The sequence below is a fragment of the Phaenicophaeus curvirostris genome, chromosome 27 (assembly GCF_032191515.1).
Source record: "Phaenicophaeus curvirostris isolate KB17595 chromosome 27, BPBGC_Pcur_1.0, whole genome shotgun sequence".
NCBI classification, from domain to species: Eukaryota; Metazoa; Chordata; class Aves; order Cuculiformes; family Cuculidae; genus Phaenicophaeus; species Phaenicophaeus curvirostris.
The window spans coordinates 2,258,394-2,282,436 of record NC_091418.1 but is presented as its reverse complement, the minus strand read 5'-3'; the positions used below and the strand labels follow the sequence as shown (position 1 = coordinate 2,282,436).

Below are 24,043 nucleotides of genomic sequence, written 5' to 3'. Positions count from 1 at the left end.
GAGCATTCCTACGTGCTCGCTCCAGCAGCAGCCTCTTAGCCAAGGATGGGCTCAGAGGAGCTTCCCCCTTGCTGGCTGGGGAGGGCAAGCAGAGTTTTGGGTTCCTCCCCACCTGCCAGACCTCCAAACCCCACTCTGTCCTGGCTCCATCCTGCCTTCTCCTGTCAGGGGCGTCGATGCAGCTACGAGGACACGGGTGGGACGTGCAGTTAGTGAAACCACCTCTCAGCGGACGCGTTGGATGATGGATCCTGCTTCTCCACTGGCCCTGGGCAACCCGGGAGCGGTGGGGAGGGGGTGCAGGCGTCACCCCAAGCAGGGCACGAGGCTGCCCCGTGTCCAGCCGCTTCCTCCCAAACACACAGGGACCACGCTGGGCTTTCCAAACACCATTTATTACAATGGAGCCGTCCAGGCTAAAATCCCCAAGCCAGGGGGCCTGGGGTTGGGTTTTGGGGGGCGCTTGGGGAGGTTGGGGGTTCTTTTTTTTTTTTGCTTTGTTATCATTTAGAAAAAAATAAATGAAAAGTTCGAGGCAGGGAGGAGAGGGCTCATGTCCGCTCCCGCTCCCCGAAGTTGGACAGACCCCACTTTGTGAGCAAAAAGGGGGGATGCTGAAGTGCCTGGAGGCATTTGGGGACCTCTGAACCCTGCCTGACCCTGCTGCAGGTGGAAAGCGGGGGCAGGACCCGGGGTGGTGAGATGCCAGCAGATACCAAACCCTATCCCGCAGCTTCTGGTTACAAATCAAAGTGGAAGCGGGCTGGGTTTCTTCTTCCTCATGCTGCTGATGTTAAAAAAAAAAGAAACCAAAAAAAAAAAACCAAACCAAGAGCCAAAACTCGAAATGAAACGACAACACAGCCCTCGTGCTCCTGTAAACGTGAGTTTCTCCTGCTGCTCGGGCTCTGCCAGGACAGCGAGGACGGCAGGGCTGGTGCCCGGCTCCGAGCCTCTCGGCAGGGCTGGGTTCCCTGCTCCCACCATCTCCTTCTAGGGCTTCGGCCGGTGGTGTCCGCTCCACGTCTGGTGCCGGGGCAGGTCATCCCACCCTTCCTTTTCCTCTCCGTCTCCTCCCAGGGATGCTGGAGCCAGGGCAAGAAGGGGCTTCAAACCACCGCCGAGGAGGAGGAGGAGGAGGAAGAAGACGAGGCGGTGGCGGCCGACGATGAAGGAGACGAGGAAGGGGAGGAGGAGGCGTTCCAGAAGAGCCACCGCCTCTTAGGCTGCCGTTTGAGGTGGAGGTAGTCTTCCTTCTCCCGCTCCTTCTTGGCTCGCTGGTAGTGATCCTCCTCCTTCAGGTACCACACGGGCGGCCAGCGGTGCTTCTCGAAGTACTCCTGGTTCTCTGCAGGGAGAGGAGAGGGTGAGGGCAGTGCCAGGACCACCAGGGTCCCCGTCACCCCCCATCCCGGCTTCTTCTCACCTCCTGACATGGCCTTCATGTCCCGGGGGAACTTGCGGCACACGTTGTTGTAGTTGGTGCAGATGTGATGGAGGCACCAGTCGGCGAGCTGGTAGGCGCAGTGGAACTGGAAGAGATGGAGCCCCCGTCAGAGCCACCACGGCCCAGATCATCGGGGAAGCAGGAGGAGTTTGCCTTATTCCTCCCCAGACATACAACCACAGAATGGATTTAGCCTGGAGAAGAGGAGGCTGAGGGGAGACCTCACTGCTCTCTCCAACTCCCTGAAAGGAGGTTGTGGAGAGGAGGGAGCTGGGCTCTTCTCCCAAGGGACAGGGGAGAGGACGAGAGGGAATGGCCTCAAGCTCCACCAGGGGAGGGTCAGGCTGAACATTGGGAAAAAATTTTTCACAGAAAGGGTCATTGGTCCCTGGCAGAGGCTGCCCAGGGAGGGGGTTGAGTCCCCTTCCCTGGAGGGGTTTAAGGGACGGGTGGACGAGGTGCTGAGGGACATGGGTTAGTGATTGATGGGAATGGTTGGACTCGATGATCCTGTGGGTCTCTTCCAACCTGGTGATTCTCTGATTCTGTGAACGGTTTGGGTGGGAAGTGACCTCAAAGCCCAGCCAGTCCCACCCCTGCCATGGGCAGGGACACCTCCCACTGGATCAGGGGCTCCAAGCCCCATCCAACCTGGCCTTGAACCCCTCCAGGGATGGGGCAGCCACCCCTGCTCTGGGCAACCTGGGCCAGGGCCTCCCCATCCTCACAGGAGAACTTTTCTGCCTAAGATCTCATCTCAATCTCCCCTCTTTCAGCTTAAAACCCTTCCTCCTCGTCCTATCTCCGCAATCCCTGATCAGTCTCCAGGTGAGGTCTCACCAGAGCGGAGCAGAGGGCAAGAACCCCTCCCTCAACCTGTACTCTCTACACCTGGAGCTGCTGGACCCCTCAGGGTGGCATCACCCATCACCTTGCACCATCCCCAGCCCTGCCGGCACGGGGTCCTGCCCTACCTGAGCCAGCTCCAGGAACACCAGCACGTCCCCATCGATGTCCACCATCATCTGTTGCGCGTCCATCAGCCCGGTGACGGTGTACTGCTCTGTGGGGGGAGATGCAGGAGTTACAGGGCAGCTTGGGGACAGCGGGGGACGTTGTCCCACTCCAGCCACCCTGACTCACCAGTGAGAGCCACCAGATGCGGCAGGCAGAGGCGGTTGGCAAGGATGATGAGCATCATGTCATCGAGATCGGGGCTGGAGCTGAACTGCCCGGTGTAGAGATACTCCAGCACCGCCCGCATGCAGCTCTTGCTGGTGTACGGGAGAGCCACCTACAAGACAAGCATCGGTTGTCACCGCGTGGCCGTCCCCAGCTGTCCCATCCTCCCAGGACAAATCCCAAGGCCTCTCCTCACCTCGTTGGTGGAGCTCTCCACAAAGGGGCCGCCGAACATCGCGGCCATCCAGTCGCAGCTGGAGATGAGCAGGGGCTTGTGGGCACTGATAGCACCGTCATCCAGCACGAAGGTGACATCTGGGGACAAGCAGAGGGATGCTACTGGGACCGTCCCCACCACCAGGGCTCAGCCAACCCTTGCCTCCAAAACATCTCGCACCAGGGACACGGTTTAGTGGTGAACAGGCACGGCTGGACTCAATGATCATAAAATCATAGAATCACCAGGTTGGAAGAGACCCACAGGACCATCGAGTCCAACCATTCCCATCAATCACTAACCCATGTCCCTCAGCACTTCGTCCACCCGTCCCTTAAACCCCTCCAGGGAAGGGGACTCAACCCCCTCCCTGGGCAGCCTCTGCCACTGCCCAATGACCCTTTCCGTGAAAAATTTTTTCCTAATGTTCTCAAAGGTCTTTTCCAACCAAGCGATTCCACTATTCTATAAGCAGAGGGAAGGAGACGGAGCCTGGTGTATCCTATAGTTGGTTCTAAACATCTCTATTTCTTTTTTTCCAGCATCTCCCACTGGCTCAGAGGAGCTCAGGGAAGGGCCCCCATGGTGCTCCAGCTCTTCTGAGGGGTCTTCCCAAGCCATACCACAACACATTTGAAAGCCAAGGGGAAAACCCAGGAAATAAATGTCTCATCCAAGCTTGAGTCCTTGGAAGAGCTGGGGAGGACAACAATGATGTCCTGTCCCCATACTCTGCTCTCCAGCCCAGCCCAGAGCTTCTCCCTGATGTGCACCAGAGGCCAGCACACATCTGACCCCTGACGGAGAGCTTGACTACATCAAGGTCCATCCTCATGAAATAAATCCAGCTGGAGGGAGGCTGGGACCTTCACACCCCTTCCCAGACGTCACCCCACTTCGTGGCACGCGATGCTCGACGGAACGCCAGGGCTGGGGAAGTCCTACCAAAGGCTCATTGCTCCTCTTCAATCAAATGACCTTGTGAAGGTCTGGGCCCAGGAGGGAAGGAAGTTACTCTTGCTGCTCTCCCGTAAATAAACAGAGCTGTCAAGCAGGCTGGGGAGCAGGAAACCCTGGGGAAGCGCCGTTACACTCACGCTTTCTGGGAAAATCTAGCTATAAAAAGCCCAGAGGCGCAAAACGTGGCTGAAAATCCCAGAGAAGGCGAGAGAGCGCCTGCTGACCCACAGCACGGCCACCCTGCTCAAAGCCAGGAGCGCCAGCTCCCCATCATCCAGCAGAGACCCCCTCAACGGCGAGAGAGGCATAGAATCATAGAATCACCAGGCTGGAAGAGACCCACCGGATCATCGAGTCCAACCATTCCCATCAATCACTAACCCATGTCCCTCAGCACCTCGTCCACCCGTCCCTTAAACCCCTCCAGGGAAGGGGACTCAACCCCCTCCCTGGGCAGCCTGTTCCAGTGCCCAAGAGTCGTACCGGAGAAAGTCCCCTTGGCCAGGCATTCCTTCACCCGGTTGGTCCTCCGGACGTGGAAGGCTTTGGTGATCTCCTGGTTCATGAACGCCTCGTTGTTGAGGATGTTGGCCACCATCATCCGGAGGTCGAACACCTCCAGCAGCTCAGCGATGTGAGCAATGTGCATGAGGTCCCGCTCGTTCTCATCCAGCTCCCCCGTGTACAGGTACTTCAACACGGCCCGGAAAGGACCTGGCTGGATGGAAGCATCCATCTTCACCACCACCATGAGCTTGGACTTGTAGGTCAGTGGGTCTTCTGCCATCTCCTCCTGGATGCTGGTGAAAGCCCGGCTCCAAGAGGAGAGGTCCCTTCCCCGCCGCAGCCCACGCTCCCCGTTCTCGTAGCGGTTGCCCCGCAGGATCCCGTCACTGGTGGAGGCTCTAAGGCACGGTTTGCGCTGGCCGGATCCGGCCTCCTCAGTGCTCTCACAGATATCAAAACTAGCGGCTCGGAGAAGGAAATCCCTCCCGTGGTGCCTCTCCTCTTGGTGCAGCATCCGCTCGGTGGCCGCGGTGACGGCCGCCCCGAAGCCGTGCCCCGTGCCGTTCTGCTGGTCCTCCTCGCTCAGGTCCATGAGAAACAGGTCGTAAAATTTGGAGGAGGAGGTGGAGAGGTAGATCTTGTGTGCGTAGATTTTGATCTTCTCTTGCAGCACCAGGATGACGTCCGCGCACAGCGGGTCCTCCAGGAGGTGGGCTGGGCGCTCCTCGTTGTTGGAAGGGGGGTCTGGGACGATGATGATGGGTGGAGGGGGCTTTGGGGGCAGAAACGGAGCTTGGAGCAGCGGTCGCTGCACGTTGCGGAGATGGGACTTCCAGAACTGCAAGTGGCGACGGGAGATAAGGGCGGCACGGATGGCATTGTCAAAGACGTCCTTGATGCCAAACTGGGCCACCACGCTCGTCTCGTAATAAGGGATTCCCAGCTCCTTGGCTACTTCCCTCCCCTTCTCCGGAGGAAGGATCTCGTTAGGTTTGATTGGCCTGAAAAAAAGAGAGGAATGATGATGAGACCTCTTCAGTAAGGGGAAAATATAGGTAGGCACGGACATCTCCAGGGCACAGGAGTCCCACCTGGCCAAGGGGCGCCGTGCCCGGTTGACGGCCTCCAGGTCGGCGTAGCGCAGGTCGAGCTGGCAGCCCACCAGGATGACAGGAGCTCGGGGACAGAAGTGCTTGATCTCTGGGTACCACATGGTCTTCACGTGGTGCAGGGAGTTGGGGTTAGCGATGGAGAAGCACAGAACCACCACATCGGACCTGTAAGGAGAGGAGGGTCAAGGTCTGGCTTGACGATGGAGCCAACGCCACGGTGCTTTGGCATTGCCCTCCCTCCCCACCCAGGGCAGCACGAGGCTCTTGCCTCTTCCCTACCTGCCATACGCAAAGCGCCTGTCTTTGTGGTGGTCACCAAAGGTGTCCCAGAGCCGCAAGGATACGCTAACATCATCTACCACATCCCGGGAGCGCTCCAGCACCTGCAGGAACACAAACATCATCCAGCTTTGAGTCATAGAATCATAGAATCACCAGGTTGGAAGAGACCCACTGGATCATCGAGTCCAACCATTCCCATCAATCACTAACCCATGTCCCTCAGCACCTCGTCCACCCGTCCCTTAAACCCCTCCAGGGAAGGGGACTCAACCCCCTCCCTGGGCAGCCTCTGCAGTCCCCAATGACCCTTTCCGTGAAAAATTTTTTCCTAATGTCCAGCCTGAACCTCCCCTGGTGGGGCTTGAGTCTTTGAGCCCTGGAAGAGCGTGGCCGTCCCCATCGCATGCAGGACATGGAGGAGTAATTCACAGTTCCCCCAGGGAGAGAGGGGGCAACTCCACCTCCTCGTGGTCCCCACGGAGCATCCGTGAGCCCTGCCCTCACCTCCTGGCAGACGCGGTACTGGTCGATGGCCCACACCGTGGGCACGTGGGTGGCGAGGAGCTGGTACTGGGTCAAGGTGGCGTTGCAGGCGCGGGCACAGATGAGCCGGGTTTTGCCCACCGCGTTGTCCCCGACCACGACGCACTTGATAGTTTCTACGTTTGGCCTCTCATAATCCATGTCAGAATCCATTAATTGGGACCTGCAGGGGGGAAGGAGGTGTCAGCAGATACAGCTGGGATGAGCCAGGGGAGATATCTCCAGCAGGGATGGGGTGCTGAGGGGGAGCGAAGCAACAAGGTGATGGTGATAGTTGGGTTCAGAGATGGAAGGGGATGTCAGCAGAGAGGGACCAATAAGATGATGCTGATACTCAAACAATGGGATGGGATGGGATGGGGAGTGAAGCCTCAAGATGATGCTGATTCTCAGGCTGGGATGGGATGCCGAAGGGGAGCAAAGCAGCAAGGTGATGCTGGTATTTGGGCTCAGAGACAGGATGGGAAGCCCAGAGGGAGCGGATCAACAAGATGATGGTGATACTCGGGCTCAGAGATATGATGGGATGGGATGGGATACTGAGAGGGAGTGAAGCAACAAGATGATGCTGATACTTAGGCTCGGGGATGGGATGGGATGGGATTGGGGAGGAGAGTGGGATGGGATGGGATGGGATGGGATACCAAGAGGGACTGAAGCAGCAAGATGATGCTGAGATTCAGGTTCAGAGATCGAATAGGATGCCGAAAGGGAGTGAAGCAGCAAGATGATGCTGAGACTCGGAGCCACCAGCCCCTGGCAGCACGCGGGAGGCTCTGCAGCGACCGGCAGCCAGGAGCTCCAGAGAAGGCAGCTGCCCACCCCTCCTCAGCTCACACTCCCCGCCAGTCTCCTTTAAATTTTAATGTTCTCATGGCAGCGTGCGTGGCTCTGCTGAGCAGCAGGCACATGCACTGCATTAGATTCCACCCTCCTGCCTTGCAGTCTCTCCGGCCTCGGCTCATGCTTGTTCATGTGAGATGAGTTGACTTTTTTTTTTCCCCTCCCCTCCTCCTTTCCCCTTTCTCCCTCTCCAGCATTTGCAAGCGAAGCTTCCAGATCCGCCTGACCGAGCGCGCACCCCGGCAGTGCCAGGTTCCTACGTGGAACAGCAAAACTCATCACATTTCACAGAATCGTAGAATCACAGAACGGTTTGGGATGGAAGGGATCTCAAAGCCCATCCAGTTCCACCCCTGCCATGGGCAGGGACACCTCCCACTGGACCAGGGGCTCCAAGCCCCATCCAGCCTGGCCTTGGACACCTCCAGGGATGGGGCAACCACAACTCTTCCCAGGAGGCTCAGATGTTGGGTTTGGGAAGGCTCCCAGCATCGCCCAGGACCAGGCTGAACCCTCCTGAGAGGGAGGTTGGTGCTGTGGGTGCTACCAAACCGATGCCGAGTGCCCAGATGTTCCACCTATGGTGTTTTCTGAGCCCTAGAATCTAAATCAGCCAAAATGAACTCATCCCAGCCTTAAACCGGGGATGTACGCGATTCCAGAGGAGGAGATTGAGCATCCCAGTTGCTCTGAGCTCCCCAAAGCCGCAGATCTCGTCACCCCCTCTTGGCACCGGCCACCCAAGCTGCTATAATAAACCACAAGCGCAAAGGCTCAACGAGCTAAAATACCCAGTAACGATGGCAACGGAGCCCTGCACGAGGGGACCGTGGTCCGCAGCTCCCTGAACTCACAGCCTGGCAAGGACCTTCCAATGTTAGCATCTCCCTCCCGTGCACGAGCTCTCGGAGCACACCTGGCCACCAGGATTGGACCACAAGCCTTGTGGGAAACGTGGTCAAAGGCAGGTGGCACCAATCCAGGTCACTTACGCATCGGCTGATCCCAAGGTAAAACTTCTCAGTAGTTGCCACCACATGCCACGTCCACTCCATCCCGCAGGATGCAGGGGATGCTGCCTGCTGGGGGCATTGAGAACCAGGAATAGCAACATCCTTGGGCTCTGCCTGGTGAAAAGGAGATGGGGAGGTGGTCTCCTTCCCCGTTAGCCACTGGAAACTCATTTCCATCGCATTCATCGCACTCCTAGACCCTGGAAATCCATTTCCAACTTGCATATCACACTCCTAGACCCTGGAAATCCATTTCCAACTTGCATATCACACTCCCAGACCCTGGAAATCCATTTCCAACTTGCATATCGCACTCCTAGACCCTAGAAATCCATTTCCATCTCACTCATCGCACTCCTAGACCCTAGAAATCCATTTCCAACTCGCACATTGCACTCCTAGACCCTAGAAATCCGTTTCCAACTCGCACATTGCACTCCTAGACCCTAGAAATCCATTTCCAACTCGCACATTGCACTCCTAGACCCTAGAAATCCGTTTCCAACTCGCACATTGCACTCCTAGACCCTAGAAATCCATTTCCATCTCACTCATCACACTCGTAGACCCTAGAAATCCGTTTCCAACTCGCACATTGCACTCCTAGGCCCTAGGAATTCATTTCCATCTCCTTCATCCCACTCCACCACCATCCCTGCTCCTCCCAAGGATCAGCTTTGGCTCTAGAGGGCCAGGAGATCTCCAGGGAGGCTCGTTAGCACTCAGGGAGCTTCGCTGTGGTTATTTTTAGGGCTCCCAAGTCGGCCGAGCTCATTCAGACAGCGGCGGAGGGGGGAAGGCACGCGGAGACGACAACTGCGGTCGGCAGTTTGGATGCTGGCCCCACACAGGGCGCTCAGCCGACCTCGGGGACTTGGGAGCCTGCTCAGAAAGTCGGCTGCGCCGAGGGATTTAAAGGATAAACGCTAACAGGGATCAGTGCCTGCGAGCAGGAGAGGAAGAGGGAGACAGGAGGTGGCACAAAACGCAGGCTCTGAATAAAGGAGAAGCACATTGCGGAGCTTTGGGAGCCCCACGGGGGTGGCTCGTAGCCCCTCGCCCACGAGCTGTGGCCCCAGAGGGGGCTGAGCTTCTTTGCAGGGAGAATTCCTCCACAAACCCCCTCCTCGCCTTCCCCATCGCCGCCTCTTTCTTGGGGAGAGCAAGAAATAACCCAAGATGCTGAGACATCCGAGCTCCCCCCACCAGTAAAATCCCATCCCCGGGGCATCAGCTCCCCTTGCCCATGGCAGCCCCCCACCCAAACCACAACCCCCAAGGAGCACCCCAAAATTGCTCCTTCCAGGATGCCCAGCCTGCGGTTGCCAAGGCAACTGCACCATCACCCTGTCGCCTAGCAACTCCCAGCTTAAAAAGATCCTCCCCCCGCTGCACCTCGTGAGGTGAGGAGAACCCCCAAAACGGGGGGAAATCACCCCAAAACGGCAGCAATGCACAAAAAACAACGCAGCATCTCCCCTAACCCTCCCAGCTGGGGTGGGGTGGGGAAGACATGGGGCCTGGGTGGCCCCACGGATGCAGCGGGGATGCGGTGCAGGAGCAGGGCTCGGGATGCTGTGGGACAAGGAGCACTGGGACCCAGTGCCAGGCTTTGAAATGGGAACAGGGGTGCTTGGAGCATCCAGATTGGGGGTGCAGGGGGGCCTGGGAGCACCAGGAACCCAGCGCCGGGCTTTGAAAAGGGGACAGGGGTGCTTGGAGCATCAGGATTGGGGGTGCAGAGCCTCACAAGGGGGGCTGGGAGCACCAGGGCTTTGTAAGGAGGATGGGGAGCACCAAGACGGGGCGCAGAGCTTTGCAAGGGGGTCAGGGGTGCTCAGAGCAACCAGATTGGGGGTGCGAGGCACTGCCAGGGGGGGCAGGGAGCACCGGGAGGGGGTGCAGGGCTTTGGAAATGGGGACAGGGGGGCTCGGAGCACCCAGATCTGGGATGCAGGGCATTGCCAGGGGAACTGGGAATACTGGGAACGAGCGGCAGGCATTGCAATGGGGTCGAGGGTGCTCAGAGCATCCAGACTGGGGGCGCAGGGCACTGCAAGGGGGGGCGGGGGGGCAGGGGGAAGGGGCGAAGGGCTTCGCAAAGGGGTTGGGAGAGCTCAGAGCATCCGGACTGGGGTGCAGGACAGCACAAGGAGAGGCTGGGGAGCATCCACGCCTGGGATATGGGGCTTTGATATGGGGCAGGGGGGATTGGGAGGGGGTGGGGTGCTTTGCAGCGGGTTAGGGAGTGCTCAGAGCATCTGGATTGGGGGTGCAGGGCTTTGCAATGGGGCCCGAGGTCCTTAGAGCATCCGGATTAGGGATTCAGGGCACTGCAAGGCTTTTGGGATTGCTTAGAGCATCCAGACTGGGGATGCAGGGCATTGCAAGGAGATTGGGGAGCACGAGAAAAGGGGTGCAGGGCTTTGCAATGGGGCCGAGGGTGCTCAGAGCATCCAGGCCAGGGGTGCTGAGCTTTGTAAGGAGGTGAGTGGGTGCTTGGAGCATCCGGATCAGGGATGCAGAGCATTGCGAGGGGAACAGGGAATACTGGGAGTGGGTTGCAGGGCATTACAATGGGGGTAGGGAGCATGGGGAGCGGATTTGGGGCTTTGCAAGGGGGTGAAGGGTCCTTGGAGCATCTGGATTGGGGCTGTTGGGCATTGCAAGGGGGTTGAGGGTGCTCAGAGCATCCAGATCAGGGGTTTGGGGCTTTGCAAGGGGGTTGAGGGTGCTCAGAGCATCCAGATCAGGGGTTTGGGGCTTTGCAAGGGGGTTGAGGGTGCTCAGAGCATCCGGATCAGGGGTGTGGGGCATTGCAAGGGGGTTCTGGGTGCTCGGAGCATCCGGATTAGGGATGCAGGGCATTGCAAGGGGAACAGGGAATACTGGGAGTGGGTTGCAGGGCATTACAATGGGGGTGGGGAGCATCGGGAGCGGGTTTGGGGCTTTGCAGGGGGGTCGAGGGTGCTCAGAGCATCCAGATCGGGGCTGTGGGGCAATGCAATGGGGTGAAGGGTGCTCAGAGCATCCAGATCGGGGGTTTGGGGCTTTGCAATGGGGTCGAGGGTGCTCAGAGCATCCGGATCGGGGGTTTGGGGCTTTGCAAGGGGGTCGAGGGTGCTCAGAGCATCCGGATCGGGGGTGTGGGGCTGTGCAAGGGGGTCGAGGGTGCTGGGAGCCCCCGGGTGGGGTGCGGGGCGCTGCAGGGCGGCTCTGGAAGGGCCCCGCGGGGCGGGATGCGCGGAGGCGGAGCGGAGCGGGGCTCGTCGGGGAAGGGGGAAGGACCGGAGGGGGTCGATCCCCGGTACTTACAGCGACACAGACGAAGCGGCGGCTCCCAGGGGCCGTGGCCGGGCTGTCCCCTCCGTTCATGGCCACGGCGCAAGTTGCGCGGCTCGGCTTTGCGCGCAGCCCCGCGGCCGCGCAGCCCCGCGGCTCACAGCCCATCCCGGCACCTCGGGCTCTCGCTTCTCGGCATCCGCTGAACCTCTGAACCGGCCCCGAGCTCCTCCCGGAGCTGCTCCGAGCCGCCCAGCCCCGCTGCGCGCTGCGCCCGCCCCTGCGCGCTGCCTGCGCCCGCTCCGCCTCCCATTCACAAAACACGGCGCGGCCCCGCCCCCCCCCGGCCCCCCATTGGCCGAGAGAACCGGGGGGAGGGGGGGGCTGCGAGGGGGAGCCCGGTCTGACCCCCGCCGGACCCCCCTCCTGCTCGAAAAGGAGCCCCAGCCTCTCCAAAAAGGGACCCCCAGCCTGCTCCAAAAAGGGACCCTCATTCTGCCCCCAAAGGAGCCCCATCCTGCCCCCAAAGGAGCCCCATCCTGCTCCAAAAAGGGAGCCCCATCCTGCTCCAAAAAGGGACCCCCAGCCTGCCCCAAAAAAGGAGCCTCATCCTGCTCCAAAAGGGACCCCCACCCGGTCCCCAAAAGGGACCCTCATTCTGCCCCCAAAGGACCCCTATCCTGCCCCAAATGGCCCCCATCCTGCTCCAAAAAGGGACCCCCAGCCTGCTCCAAAAAGGGACCCCCAGCCTGCCCCCAAAAGGGACCCCCAGCCTGCCCCCAAAAGGGAACCCTAGCCTGCCCCCAAAAGGACCCCCAGCCTGCTCCAAAAGGGACCCCCAGCCTGCCCCAAAAAAGGAGCCTCATCCTACCCTCAAAAGGGACCCCCAGCCTGCCCCAAAAAGGAGCCTCATCCTGCTCCAAAAGGGACCCCCAGCTGGTCCCCAAAAGGGACCCTCATCCTGCCCCCAAAAGGGACCCTCATCCTGCTCTGAACGGGACCCTATCCTGCCCCTTCCTCCACAGGGATCTCCATCCTGCCCCTCAAAATCCTGCTTTTCATGGGATCCCCATCCTGCCCTCAAATGTGACCCCCAGCCTGCCCCCCAGGGACACCCACCCTGCTCTGAATAGGACCCCCTATCCTGCCCCCCCCTGCAGTCCTGCTCTGCACAGGACCCCCCATCCTGCCCCCTCTGCTGCAGGGGTGTCCATCATGCCCCCTCCAATCCTACCCCATCCTGGCCCCCCTAATCTTGCCCCCCCTTCTATTTGGCACGGGACCCCCATCCTACCCTCCCCTTCACAGGGGACCCCATCCTGCCCCCTGCCAGGTCTCCATCCTGCCCCTCACCCTCCCTTGCATGAGACCCCCCCTTGCCCTCCATCATCTGCTGCATCCAACCCCCTGTGCCCCCCCCTCCTTCTCTGAGCCCCTTTCCCCCTCCCCTTATTACACAGGGGCCACACAGGACATCCAGCCCCCCCCAGGTCCCATCTGGGATGCCAAGCCAACATCTCAGCTGTGGATGGGGCCATCCTGGAGGAGGAGACCCCTGTGGGGCTGCCCCCAAGCCCCAGCCACCCCCCCAACCCCAGGAGGACCCCCCCACACCCCCTTGCAGGGCTGGTTGAGAGCAGATTTGCCCCATAGCAGAATGGTCCCTATGCTCTCCAAGCTGAGGCCACGCGCTGCGGCATCACCTCTGCCCCCTCACCCGCCACGCTCCCCGCATCCCCCTCATCACCCTGCAACCCCCCCAGCCCAGCCACCCCCGGGGGTGGAAAGAAAAATCCAGAGTCATCTTTGCAGCGAGGCTGCTGGGAAGGCATCCGGCACGCTGGCCCCGCTACCCTGACCACGTATATCCGCATCATGTGATGCTTCGCCATCATTTCCCAAGGCTTTATCAGCTGCTTTCCCCCCCCCTCTCCATTCCATCGCCTCCCCCAAGCCATGCTGAGCTCAGCCCCCCCCTTTCCGCTCGGATCGAGCCTCCTTGCAGCCCGTGGTGCAGCCGGCACTGATGCAACAGCCGCGTCAGCCGGCGTCAAAACCTCAGCGCTCGCCTCACCTCGCACCTCTCCATCGCCAACCTGGCTCGAATCCTCCCCCCCTATCTTGCCCCCCACCCCAGCATCGCCCCCCGCCTCACCTAACTCGCAGGACGGGGATCTGTCTCTCCATAGCAGAAGGAGATGGAGCTGCTTATTTGGGAAGGGGGGAGCTTTTTGGCTTTCGAGCCGGGCATAGGCGCCTGGGGGGGCTGCCTCGGTACCCCCGGCGCGACCGCGAGCTGGCGGCGAAGCTCTGGGCTTCACGGCGAAGCGAGTTATTCCCCTGCACCGGGAGCTGCGAGCAGGCGAGCTGCAAGCTTTGAGCTTGCTTCTTCTTCTTCTTGGAGTGGGTCACGGGGAAGGAACACGTAAAGCTTGTTTGCCAGCCGCATGATTTGGCTTATTTGCTCTCTTGTAGCAGGTGCTTAATTGTGGCAGAAAGAGTTCCTGGCAGCTTTCGGAGCAGCCCAATTCCTGTCTTCCCCCCCTCCTTGCTGAGGCCAAACAAAAGCACAATTGTCACTCGGAGTCGAAACACCCCGAGTGGACGCTCGCACGGGCCCCTTTCCCGGCAGGAGGCTTTGCTGGAAGAACTGAGGAGGATGATGAGCAAGGAAAGGGGTTCTGGAGCATCCATGGAGCTCGTGGCCTTGAGCCATGGCACGATTGTCCATGGCACGGCTACCCATAGGACGGCACGGCTACCTACAACATGGTTTGGATGCCCATGGCATGGTTTGGATGCCCCCAGCATGATTTGGATGCCCATGGTGCAGCACAACTGCTCATGGCACGGCTGCCTCTGACACGGGAGGGATGCTCGTGGCACGGCTACAAAGCCATCGCTCCCCTCCCTCAGCCTCTGGCAGGGCTGTAATGAAAATGCCGTGTGCTCTCTCCGATTTAAGCCTCTTGCACTGATCCCAAAGGGCTCCCTCCCATCTGCCCGGCTCCGTAATCGGCCTCGCTCCAAGGCAAAGAGCTCCAAACCTGGTGGCTGAGCACCGGGGTCACACCGGGAGCTCACACTGCTGGCAGCCAGCACCTGTTTTCACCCCGTAGCATCCTTTTTGCTCCCATGTCCCCCTCCCCAGCAAGGAACGAAGAAGCTCTCTGGCTATCAGACATGAGCAGATATTGCTCCAGCCTTGCCCTCCCCTCTAAACTTTGTGACTATTTAATGCCAAGAGCATCTCCAGCCCTCCCGGGAGCATCTCCAGCCCTCCCGGGAGCATCTCCAGCCCTCCCAGGAGCTCCCCTTGCTGCAGGGGGTTGCACTGCTGCTCCCCTATCTTGGGGATGCAGGGGTGCAAACCCGTTTTCCTCCTCTCCTTGGAGCAACCAGCAAACGTTCTCCAACCGCTGCAGCCCCCCAAGCTCTGCCCCCCACTCTGAGCCCCAAATAAAGCTGAACTCAGCCTTATTCACCTTGTGGAGGCCTGAAGGGCTGGGACAGACCAAGGCAGAGCATCCCTCACCGGCAGCGCCCCGGCAGGAGCGGGTTTGCAGCACCCCAACACTCTCCAGCGGCCCCAGCCCACGCGTTCCTGCAGCTCCTGCTGCGGGGAACCTGCCTTTGCCTTGCCCTGTTGTGAGTTTTCCACCTTATCCTTGGGGAACGAAGGCACCGTGGAGTGTGTCGGCGGGGAGCAAAGAGCAAAGTCCCCTGGAGAAAGCGGCCAGAGGAAAAGTGCTTGAAGCAGGAGGCTGGAGGAGCCAAGGAGGGTACTTACAGGCTGTGAGCCATCGCAGACATCTTCCCGGTGGGGCTGCCTTTCCCTCGGGTTTCCATCTCTTTCTTTTGGCAGACTCTGGAAGGAAAGGAGGGAAAAGCTCGGTGCGAACGCCCCAAACACAGACTCAGGTCTCAAAGCCACTCCTAGCACCTCGCACGGTGTCATCTGCCACCCTGGGGACAGAAAAACCTTTGGGAAGGCAAGTCCTGCATGGTCACTGAGCCAACCAAGAGGTGTCCTTGAGTGGGGACAGGGCTGTCCCTCAGCTGTGGAGCTTCTCTGCTCGCTGTCCTGACCTCTCGCTGCCAGGTCTGCTCTCCCCACGCTGCCACCTTCACCCTATCAAGCGGCTGAGGGGAAGATCTCCAGATCCATCCCTTCCACTGAAGCTCCGCAGCCCTTTCGCTGAAGTCCTGTGCTGGGCTTCACACTGACAGCCTCCCCTTTGGCCCAGGAGCTCACCAGGGGGGTCAAGGTGTCCCCTAGAACTGCTCCAAGCACCTTACCCTTGTGCTAGGAGCCTTCCCCGTGGGCACATGCCCCTCGAGCAGCGCCTGGCTCCCCGGGTGGCCAGAAGACCAAGGAGCCTCCCAGCACGTTTGCTTGGGGCAACGCTCTCCTCCTGGGAGCTCCGGAGCGAAGCAGGGCAGCAGGGCTCTCCCCTCCTTCTCCTGGCACTGGATTGAAGGTGCCTGCACACGTCAGGATGGAGCAGAGTCCAGTCTGAGCTTTGTTCCTGGCAAAGCCAGCAGATGCCTGGCTCCTACCAGAGAGTGAGTTTCAGAGACCCACCACGGTGCTGGGTCCTTCCCTGCATCCACCCAGGAAAAGCAGTTGAGTCACATCTCCATTTTACTGCTCTGAAAACCCTAAATCCTGCAGTTTTTCTTCCTGAGGGATGCTACAAGGGGGCTACGACCTGCTCCAGGCATCTACATGAGCTTCCCAGCTCCATCAGCTGGACTGGGATTGCTCAGCCTCCCCTTGACAACCAGCCAGGGAGGGAAGCAGCACCGCAGACACAGGGTTTTTTAGGGATTCAACATCCATTTGGACCCAGCAGGCAGGAGGAATCTCCAACCAGCACTTTGCACCAGTGGTACACCCAGACCTGATTGGGATGGGGGAAGAGCAGGAGCCAAGAGGCACCACGATGGGATGTGCCACCGCACTGGTGGGAAGCAGGCTGGGAAGGGGAGTCCAGGGAACAGCTGATAGCAGAGGTGATGGTCGAAAACAAGCAAAAAAAAGCATTTCTGCACCTTTCATCCCTTGTCCTGCTGGAGGAACAGGGTTTATCTCCAAGGCAGGAGACTGGGGTGCTCTGGAAATGCCCTGCATGTGCCTCTAAGGACCCAGCTGCACGCCTGGATCCCACCTCCCAGCCCTGAAACGGGGCCACCTGATCCACCACGGGTGAAAACTCACCCTGCCATCGACACCACTGCAGAATTTCAGGCATTCATCGCTCGGTTTATAAATATTTAAACCCAGAAGGAGCCACGTACTCTGCCAGACGCAACGTGTTACACGAGCAGAGCCACCCTCCCCTCGCCAACATCTGGGGCTCTCCAGGCGGCTCTTTTGCAGCTGGAAACCATCTCAGGGCAAAATACAAGCTCTCAGTTCATGAACGCAGCATTTCTGCACCCTTCAGCTGCGAGATAGTAGATTTACCGCCCCGTTGGGTGCAGAAAGAGCTGCTGATAGGAAATTGCAGCTAAGGTCACGCTCCCAGCTGCTTTACCCACCACCCCAACCAGGTTTGGAACGTGCACGGCCAGCTCGGCGCTCGCTGCAGCCGCACCTTGGAACGTTTACAGGCTCCCCACCGGCCGGCTGCTTCATGCAGTATTCACAGCTTCATAAAGTATTAAGAGCTGCTGATGCCTCGTGAAAAAAAAAAAAAAAAACCACCCTGTGAAAAGCTTCTATTTGGGGAAAGTTCCTCTTAGAACGGTGCACCCTGTGGCTTCTCTGTTCCCCTTTTCTCCTGGTTTTCTTGCTAGGGAGAGCGGGGCAAAAAAATTGCGAGCTTGGGCTCTTCATCAGAGGTGGAAAATACCCTCCCCTTGAGGAAATTAATTCTAATATTGCACTCAGGGTGCTGCTATGGGTGCGGGTCACCCTGGCTTGTCACAGCCTGGGGACAGGGAAAGTGGATGTGGGTGTCGTGTCTGGGTCTGGCTGCAGCCACAGAGCGGGGTTCAGGGTCTGGGGGGGCTCTGGGGAGGGGGATCTGCCCATCTCCACTTAAAAAAAAAGATGATTAAAAAGCAAGGAATCTGTTTCTAAGCAACTGTCTCCAGTAGGAACAGGGAGTGGAGGAAGGGGAAGAAGCAATGCTGGGTAGGGGGTAAAGTTTTGGGGTCCCACAGACCCTGGCAGGACCCAGGGAGGGAGGAAAAAGGGGGAGCAGAGGAGCTGCTTGGGTTTGTTTCATTTGAAAAGCAGAGAAGGAGGCGACTTGGTGGTGCCAGGACCTCCTGGAGCAGAGGTTGAGGGGTGGGTGAGGAAGAGCATCTCCCCAGCTTCAAGTCCTGGCCATGCCACGTGCCTTTGGTGGTGAAACAGCACCCGTGGCCCCAAAACCACTTCCTACCCTAACGGCTCCTGGTAAAAACAAGCAGGAGCGCTGCCTGTCACCCTGCCAGGAGCTCTGGAGGCAGCAGGAGCCTGGAGCAAGGCGGGTAGGGAGGTGGCAGCGGCGTTTGGTGGCTGCACGGGCATCCCGGCTGCCTGCCAGGAGACATCGACACCCTGTCTTGAAGCAGCAAATAGTGGCCGTGCAGAGTCACCGGTTTTATCCCATGGAAAAGCGGGATGGCATCCATCCCATGCTGGAAGGCTCTTCGCCCCCGCAGTTCGGTGCCTTCTTGCACGTGGTGCTGCCCAAGCGCCCTCCTCTCTGCCCACGGGCTACTGGTTAAGGGCTAATTGCCCCAAATAAGCCCTGTGGAGCCCCGCCGGGGTTTGACAGCCCGATTCTCAGCAGCAAAAAGGGGATCGAAGGCACAAAGAGCTGAGAGCATCACCCTCTCCAGAGGGTCTGCATCAGCGCACAGCCCACAAGGCTGGAAACAGCCCATGGCATGAACCACCTCCCCTCCAGAGCAGCCCAACGACCCTCTCCCAAACCCTCAATCCTTACACCCCTCTCCATCCCCTCGCCCCCACGTTGCCCAGAGCAGGGGTGGCTGCTCCATCCCTGGAGGGGCTCAAGGCCAGGTTGGATGGGGCTTGGAGCCCCTTGATCCACCGGGAGGTGTCCCTGGGTGGGACTGGATGGGCTTGGAGGCCCCTTCCAACCCCAACCACTCCACGATTCTATGATCCCCACCAGCCCTCAAGCTCTCTGTGCCCATCGCTGCTGCTGGGTCCAACGTCAGCAAAGCCATGGGGGAAAAAATAGGGGATAAATACGCTGTGGGCAGACAGCGCAGTTACCTGTGTGCACCAGCTCTGCACCGTCCGTGGGTCTCCTCTCCAATCCAACCGCTGCCTTTGCTGTCCTGAGGTGCTAACTGGTCGGGGCAGGTAGGATCCATTTTTATACGCTCGCCCATGTGATCCAAACAAATGCCCTAGGGATGAGTTTTTGCACTGACACCAGTAAAGGGGCCGGGACTAAAACCTGTTGAACCACAATTCGAGCTCAACGGACAGGAATTTTCCACTCGGAGCCTTTGGGGCGGCTCTGGGTGTGCTGGCAGCTCGGCACACGCCAGGGCCCGTGTCTCTCTGCTTCCCCAAAATCCTATTTCCCTACCTTTCCAAAGTCTTTCAGACTCCTTCCTTATTTTTTTCCTGTATTACAGCTGGAGAAAATGAACCTGGATGGATGGTAAGTGTGGAGGAATGAGTTAGAGCCACTAATTACATCTCAATTCTGCAAATCATTTGTTATTTCTCCCACAGTCCGTGGAAGAACCCACAGCAGACGTCAGCCAGGGTGAGATATTGGGGAGGGGGAATCCTTTGCCCTTGAAAAATCAAACTCTCCCTGCTGCCTCGGGCTTGGAAACGCACTTTTGCCCCGGTTGGAAGGTGCTTTTGGGAGCCACGAGCCTGTGGGTCCCTCACTGACGTGCTCCTTGCAGCTCCTCAAGGATGCTGGGGAGAAGGAATGCAGGCACCTGGGCCAGGTGAGTCAAAGGAGCCTGGGATGGGAATGGAAAGGGGAGGGTGAGCTTTGCTTGAGCGGCTGTGAGTCAATGGGAACCGAAGGACCAGGGAAACGGCCACGGAAAGGAGAGGTGGTTGGAGAGAGGTGACTCAGTGGGACCAGCTGGGGAGTTAATGGGAAAGGAGCTGACGAGCTGATGGGCTGCAGGTGTCCAGGGGGGTTAAAAAGGAGCCGCCCCAGGCCTGAAGCAGCTCTGCTCTGACTGTGCTTCTTGGAAGGACTGGAGTGAGCTGGAGAATGCTGTCTGCAGGTACTGATGGAGGCGATAACAAGCAGGAACGTGCTGCTAAGCACATGCAGGGCATTTATTTATTTATTTTATTTTTTGCTGGCATTGCTTCACCTTTTAATGGAGATGTGGTTGTGCCTTAGGCACCTCTGCTGCGTGGCTGGCACCCAAGGTTTGCTTACCCATGCAGAGGCAAAGCCCTGGCCCAGGCTGAGCTAAGGTAGAAAAGGGAAGGAGAGGGATTTTACACTGAATTTTGTGGCAGGTGCTGAAAAAGCTCCTGTTCTGCAGGGTCACAGAGCAATGAAAATGCTCCCTGTCTGCTTGCTCTGCATGTATGTGTAGTGATAGGACAAAGGGAATGGCTTCAAATTGGAGGGGGAAGACTTAGGTTGGACATTAGGAAGAAATTCTTCATGATGAGGATGGGGAGGCCCTGAGAATTGGTGGCTGCTGCATCCCTGGAGGGGTTCGAGGCCAGGTTGGATGGGGCTTGGAGCCCCTGATCCAGTGGGAGGTGTGGAACTGGATGGGCTTTGAGGTCCCTTCCAACCCAAACCATTCCGTGATCTCAGAGCATCCTGCGAATGGCCCTGGAGCTCTGTGAGCTGCAGTATCAGCTCTGACCCAGCTGTGAGGGCCACCCTGGTGGGGTGCCAGCTTTTAACCTTTGCAAACCACCCCTGGGCTCAGCCCTGCCAAGGATCTGACTGTGGGGCTGGGGCTCTGCCAGCCCGGGCTGGACGCGGGGCTCTCCTCCTCCTCTGCTGTTGTGGGACGGGGGATCCTGGTGGCATAAAGAGGGGTAGGTGGAAAAGCTGGGGGCTTGCTGTGTGTTGGGGGGTGTCAGGCTGGTTCCCCTCTCGCTTTGCAGCTCCTCCTCCTCTGCTGTTGTGGGACGGGGGATCCTGGTGGCATAAAGAGGGGTAGGTGGAAAAGCTGGGGGCTTGCTGTGTGTTGGGGGGTGTCAGGCTGGTTCCCCTCTCGCTTTGCAGCTGGTTGGCTTGTTGGGCTGTAAGGGCAGGGGCTCTTGTAGCCCTACAAGTGTGTGGGGACCAGCAAATAGAGGTTACTCCGGGGTCCTGTTCACAGCCAGGGTGCCAAGGGGCTGGGAGCAAGTGCTTGGGGAGGGGGCAAGCTGGAAAAAAAGACTATGGAAAAGATAACCACGCTCAGGGGTCCCCCTGAACCATGGGTGCCAGTGGGAAGCACTCTCCTTCCATCCTCTAAAGGAGATTTTGGGGGGGTTGGGGCTGAGATGGGAGAGCACCATGGTGGGACTCAACTGAGCTTGTTAAACCCACACGAGTCCCCTGCAGCAGAGCAGTTAAACCCATTTAAGGAAGGGTTAAGCCAGTTTAGTGTGATGTGGTAGTCTATTGATGCAAAGGTTAATCTGGTATAAGTGCTTCGACATTGGGGGTTTGCACCAATTTAACTGTTCTGTCTTGCTGTTTCATCCGTATGAGTTAATAAAGGGTCCAGCCTGGGCTTCTTTTCATCTCAGGCTGAAAAGAAGCCCCTGAAAGAGGGAGAAAATAAACTGGGGAGCGAAGGGGAGAGCCACACGCAGGCTGAATCTGAAACTCTGCTATTTATAGCCAGCCCTGCTCTGCCAGTCTGAATTCCACATGGGTCCCTGTGCCCTGCACGGTGATGGGGACCAGCAGGGTGGGTGAAGCAGCCGCGTCCTCCCAGCCCGTCGCACCTCGATGGGGCAAATCATGGGGCTGACTCAGAGCAGAGGATGCTGCTTCCTCATCCCCAGCTCCTCATTAATCTGCAGCCCCAGGGCTTTCCCACGAGTGTCACCCAGCCTGGCTGGAGAGGTGTCAAGGACCAGGAATGAGTGTCTGTTTATTTTTTTTTTTTTTTTGTTGTCATCTCTAAAGAGCTGTAATCATAATTAGGGCATCCACGAGGCACGGGGCAGAGACGCATCTCCTTGCCAGGATGCAGTGTCCAGGAGAAGGGGGGATAGGAAAAGAAGGAAGAAAGGTGAAAACACCTGGGTGACCCCCCTGTAACCCAGTCCTGGTGCTGAACCTGCCCCCGCAGCATCCCTGGGGAGTGGGGGTGGTGGGTTGAGTAGGAGCCACACCTGAGGGTTTCTCAATGCTTCAGCTCCCCACAGGTGTAGGTGTTTGCAACAAGGCTTACTGGCATCCCCTGCCCTCAGGAGTAAGGGAGGGTTCTTGGCCCTGCGTTCAGTTCTGGAGTCCTCGGGACAGAAAAGATGTGGAGATGTTGGAGCGGGTCCAGAGGAGATGGTGTAAGGGCTGGAGGACCTCCCGTACAAGGCTGAGAGAGCTGGGGTTGTTCAGCCTGGAGAAGAGAAGGCTTCAGGGAGACCTTAGAGCAGCTTCCAGTGCTGAAAGGGGCTGCAGGAAAGCTGGGGAGGGGCTCTGGATCAGGGGTAGGATGAGGTGGGATGGTTTTAAGCTGCAAGAGGGGAGATTAAGACGAGATCTTGGGCAGAAATGTTTTGCTGTGAGGATGAGGAGGCCCTGGCCCAGGTTGCCCAGAGCAGGGGTGGCTGCCCCATCCCTGGAGGGGTCCAAGGCCAGATTGGATGGGGCTTGGAGCCTCTGATCCAGTGGCAGAGGGTGGAACTGGATGGGCTTTGAGGTTCCTTCCAAACCATTCTGTGATTATATCTGAGCCAGAAGAAACCTAAAGAGGAGCTCAGCATCCTCCCAGTGAGTGTGTGAATGGTGGGGTGCAAACGGAGCTGGTGGCAGGAGGCAGAGCTCTGCTGAGCAATGGGCTGGGGTGCAAACGGAGCTGGTGGCAGGAGGCAGAGCTCCGCTGAGCGATGAGCTGGGCTGCGCGAGCGTCGGCACCGCTGGGATCCGGGATCTGCCAAGCTGCAGAGCTGCTGAAGGGAAGGAGGCTCCGGCACAGCTCTGCCTTGTGACTGCGAAATGTATGCGCTTAATATAGGCCAAATGAAAACATTCTTCCTAAAATAGAAGACCTTCCCCGGAAAGAGCTGCAGCTCCAGCAGGAGGAACAGTCACAAGGTGCCTGCCGTGGCGGGGTGGGCTCTGCCAGGTGTGGTTGTGCAACGCGGCACATCCAGCCCGGGAGCGCGTGGCCAGCCGGCTCCTGGAGATGCTGGTCTCCAAGGTCACCTCCTCTCCAGGCTCTCCTCCCCAGGCTGCTGTGTGTACCACAGCTCCCCAGTGACCCTCCCCAAAAGGTGCCAGCCACCTCCTGGGCACCAGATGATGCTCTGGGAGGGGAGTTTATGGATGGGGTGGAAGCCAATGGGGTGTGGAGGTGGGTAGCGCTGTCCCTGAGCCATGAACCACCAAGGGTGAAGGTGCTGTTGTCTTATGCAGGTGTGCTAGGGCAAGTGCTTAGGCTCAGGGTGGTATTAGATGCTGCAGGGGCTGGAGTTTGGGACTGTGCTGGCAGGAAAAAGCATTCCGGCATGCAGGAATCGCGCTGAGGCTGCTCTCTGGGCTTGGGGTATCGCACCTGGTTGTGCTCATCACTCAGCATTGACTATTCTTCTCCAAATGCAATGCCCAGCTAAGGCAGAGGGAGAAGAGCTGGTGCTTGGGTGGCTCCCTGCTCCCAGGGAGGGTTTGGGGGGCTCACAGCACCCCTGAGGCTCCTCCAGTGTTCAGTTTGTGCTGCATTGCATCCTCTCCTGGTGAGATGCAGGAGCTTGCAGAGCCTTAGCCACTCCAAAGGACCAAAAGCATTGTGCATCCCCTCCCTGATCCTGTAGATCCCAGCTCAGAGGGTGCTGCAGCTCCAAATGCCGTTTTTTTTTTTTTTTTTTTTTTTTGGGCTCTGACCCTTCCCTCTTGATTTCACTCAGGACTTTTGCTGCTGAGGGTGATGCTGGTGGTGGAGTTTAATCCAGCTTGACCGGGCACAGCTGCACGCTTGGAAAATGGGGCAGGCAGGGGTGAGAGTTCAGATGTGGGGCTTTAGCAGGTAAAAAGAGACAAGCCCCAAATCCTTTTCTGTTAATCTCTCGGGCTGCGCCGTGTATCCACACATAGTGCTTTGCAAAATGCACAGCTTGGCTGTTTCAGGCTCCCAGGAACCTGCCCTGTGAGGGGGGTTGTGAGCACTAAATGCAACCCCGTTGCTCTGTGTTCTGTCCCAGCATCTTATTGCTGCTGCAGAGACCGTAAAATACAGGCTTGGCTATTGAACTCCTGTATGATTTAGCTGGTGATACAATCTGTTCCAGTAACACATGCAAGAGCTGGTGCTGCTGCCAGGCAGCCAGCTGAGAGAACTTTTCCTTTCTGCAGCCTGGGTCTTTAACTCCTAATCCTTCCGTGATACTGCACAAACCCAGGAGAACTGCAGATCTGTACCAAATAAAGCTCTTGCATCCCCTAAATCCATTTAACTCTTCCCAGCACCTAGGAATTGCTCGAGAAGGAAAGCTGGCACCATGAATGGATGCAAATTTATAGCC

General features: G+C 58.4%; 2 protein-coding genes across 6 annotated transcripts in view; one reads left to right on the top strand and one right to left on the bottom strand.

Annotated features, from left to right (window-relative positions):
• Positions 1-376: 376 nt before the first annotated feature.
• On the bottom strand, positions 377-15,834 carry RHOBTB2 (Rho related BTB domain containing 2). 3 transcript variants are annotated; one of them, XM_069877570.1, is made up of 11 exons: positions 15,688-15,834; positions 15,179-15,256; positions 6,212-6,413; positions 5,705-5,808; positions 5,405-5,590; positions 4,290-5,314; positions 2,826-2,944; positions 2,591-2,741; positions 2,422-2,510; positions 1,427-1,532; positions 377-1,348 (listed from the first exon to the last, which is right to left on the bottom strand). In XM_069877570.1, exons 1-11 carry the CDS (start codon positions 15,717-15,719, stop codon positions 1,110-1,112), a joined length of 2,331 nt encoding a protein of 776 aa, XP_069733671.1. In that variant the 5' UTR covers positions 15,720-15,834; the 3' UTR covers positions 377-1,109. The 3 variants fall into 3 exon arrangements, with proteins under 3 accessions (XP_069733671.1, XP_069733672.1, XP_069733673.1); XM_069877571.1 differs by lacking the exons at positions 15,179-15,256; positions 15,688-15,834 and adding an exon at positions 13,544-13,621; XM_069877572.1 differs by lacking the exons at positions 15,179-15,256; positions 15,688-15,834 and adding an exon at positions 11,422-11,611.
• A 3,753-nt stretch (positions 15,835-19,587) lies between these two features.
• PEBP4 (phosphatidylethanolamine binding protein 4) overlaps positions 19,588-24,043 on the top strand; it is an 87,539-nt gene continuing 83,083 nt past the window's right edge. The window contains exon 1 of one of the 3 annotated variants that reach the window (XM_069877651.1): positions 19,588-19,617. The gene's annotated coding sequence lies outside the window, so the exon portion shown is untranslated. Of the gene's footprint in view, positions 19,618-20,338; positions 20,402-20,492; positions 20,523-24,043 lie in introns of those variants that run through there. The other 2 variants (XM_069877648.1, XM_069877650.1) reach the window with 2 other exon arrangements.

What these genes read in the sequence shown, in the direction of transcription:
- RHOBTB2 (XM_069877570.1), bottom strand. Translation starts at nt 15,719, where the DNA reads ATGTGCCCACGGGGAAGGCTCCTAGCACAAGG. An exon ending in TCTGCGATGGCTCACAGCCT is followed by an intron (nt 6,414 to 15,178) that starts GTAAGTACCCTC and finishes TCCCCCCTGCAG; the next exon opens with GTCCCAATTAATGGATTCTG. An exon ending in CATGAAGGCCATGTCAGGAG is followed by an intron (nt 1,349 to 1,426) that starts GTGAGAAGAAGC and finishes CTCTCCCTGCAG; the next exon opens with AGAACCAGGAGTACTTCGAG.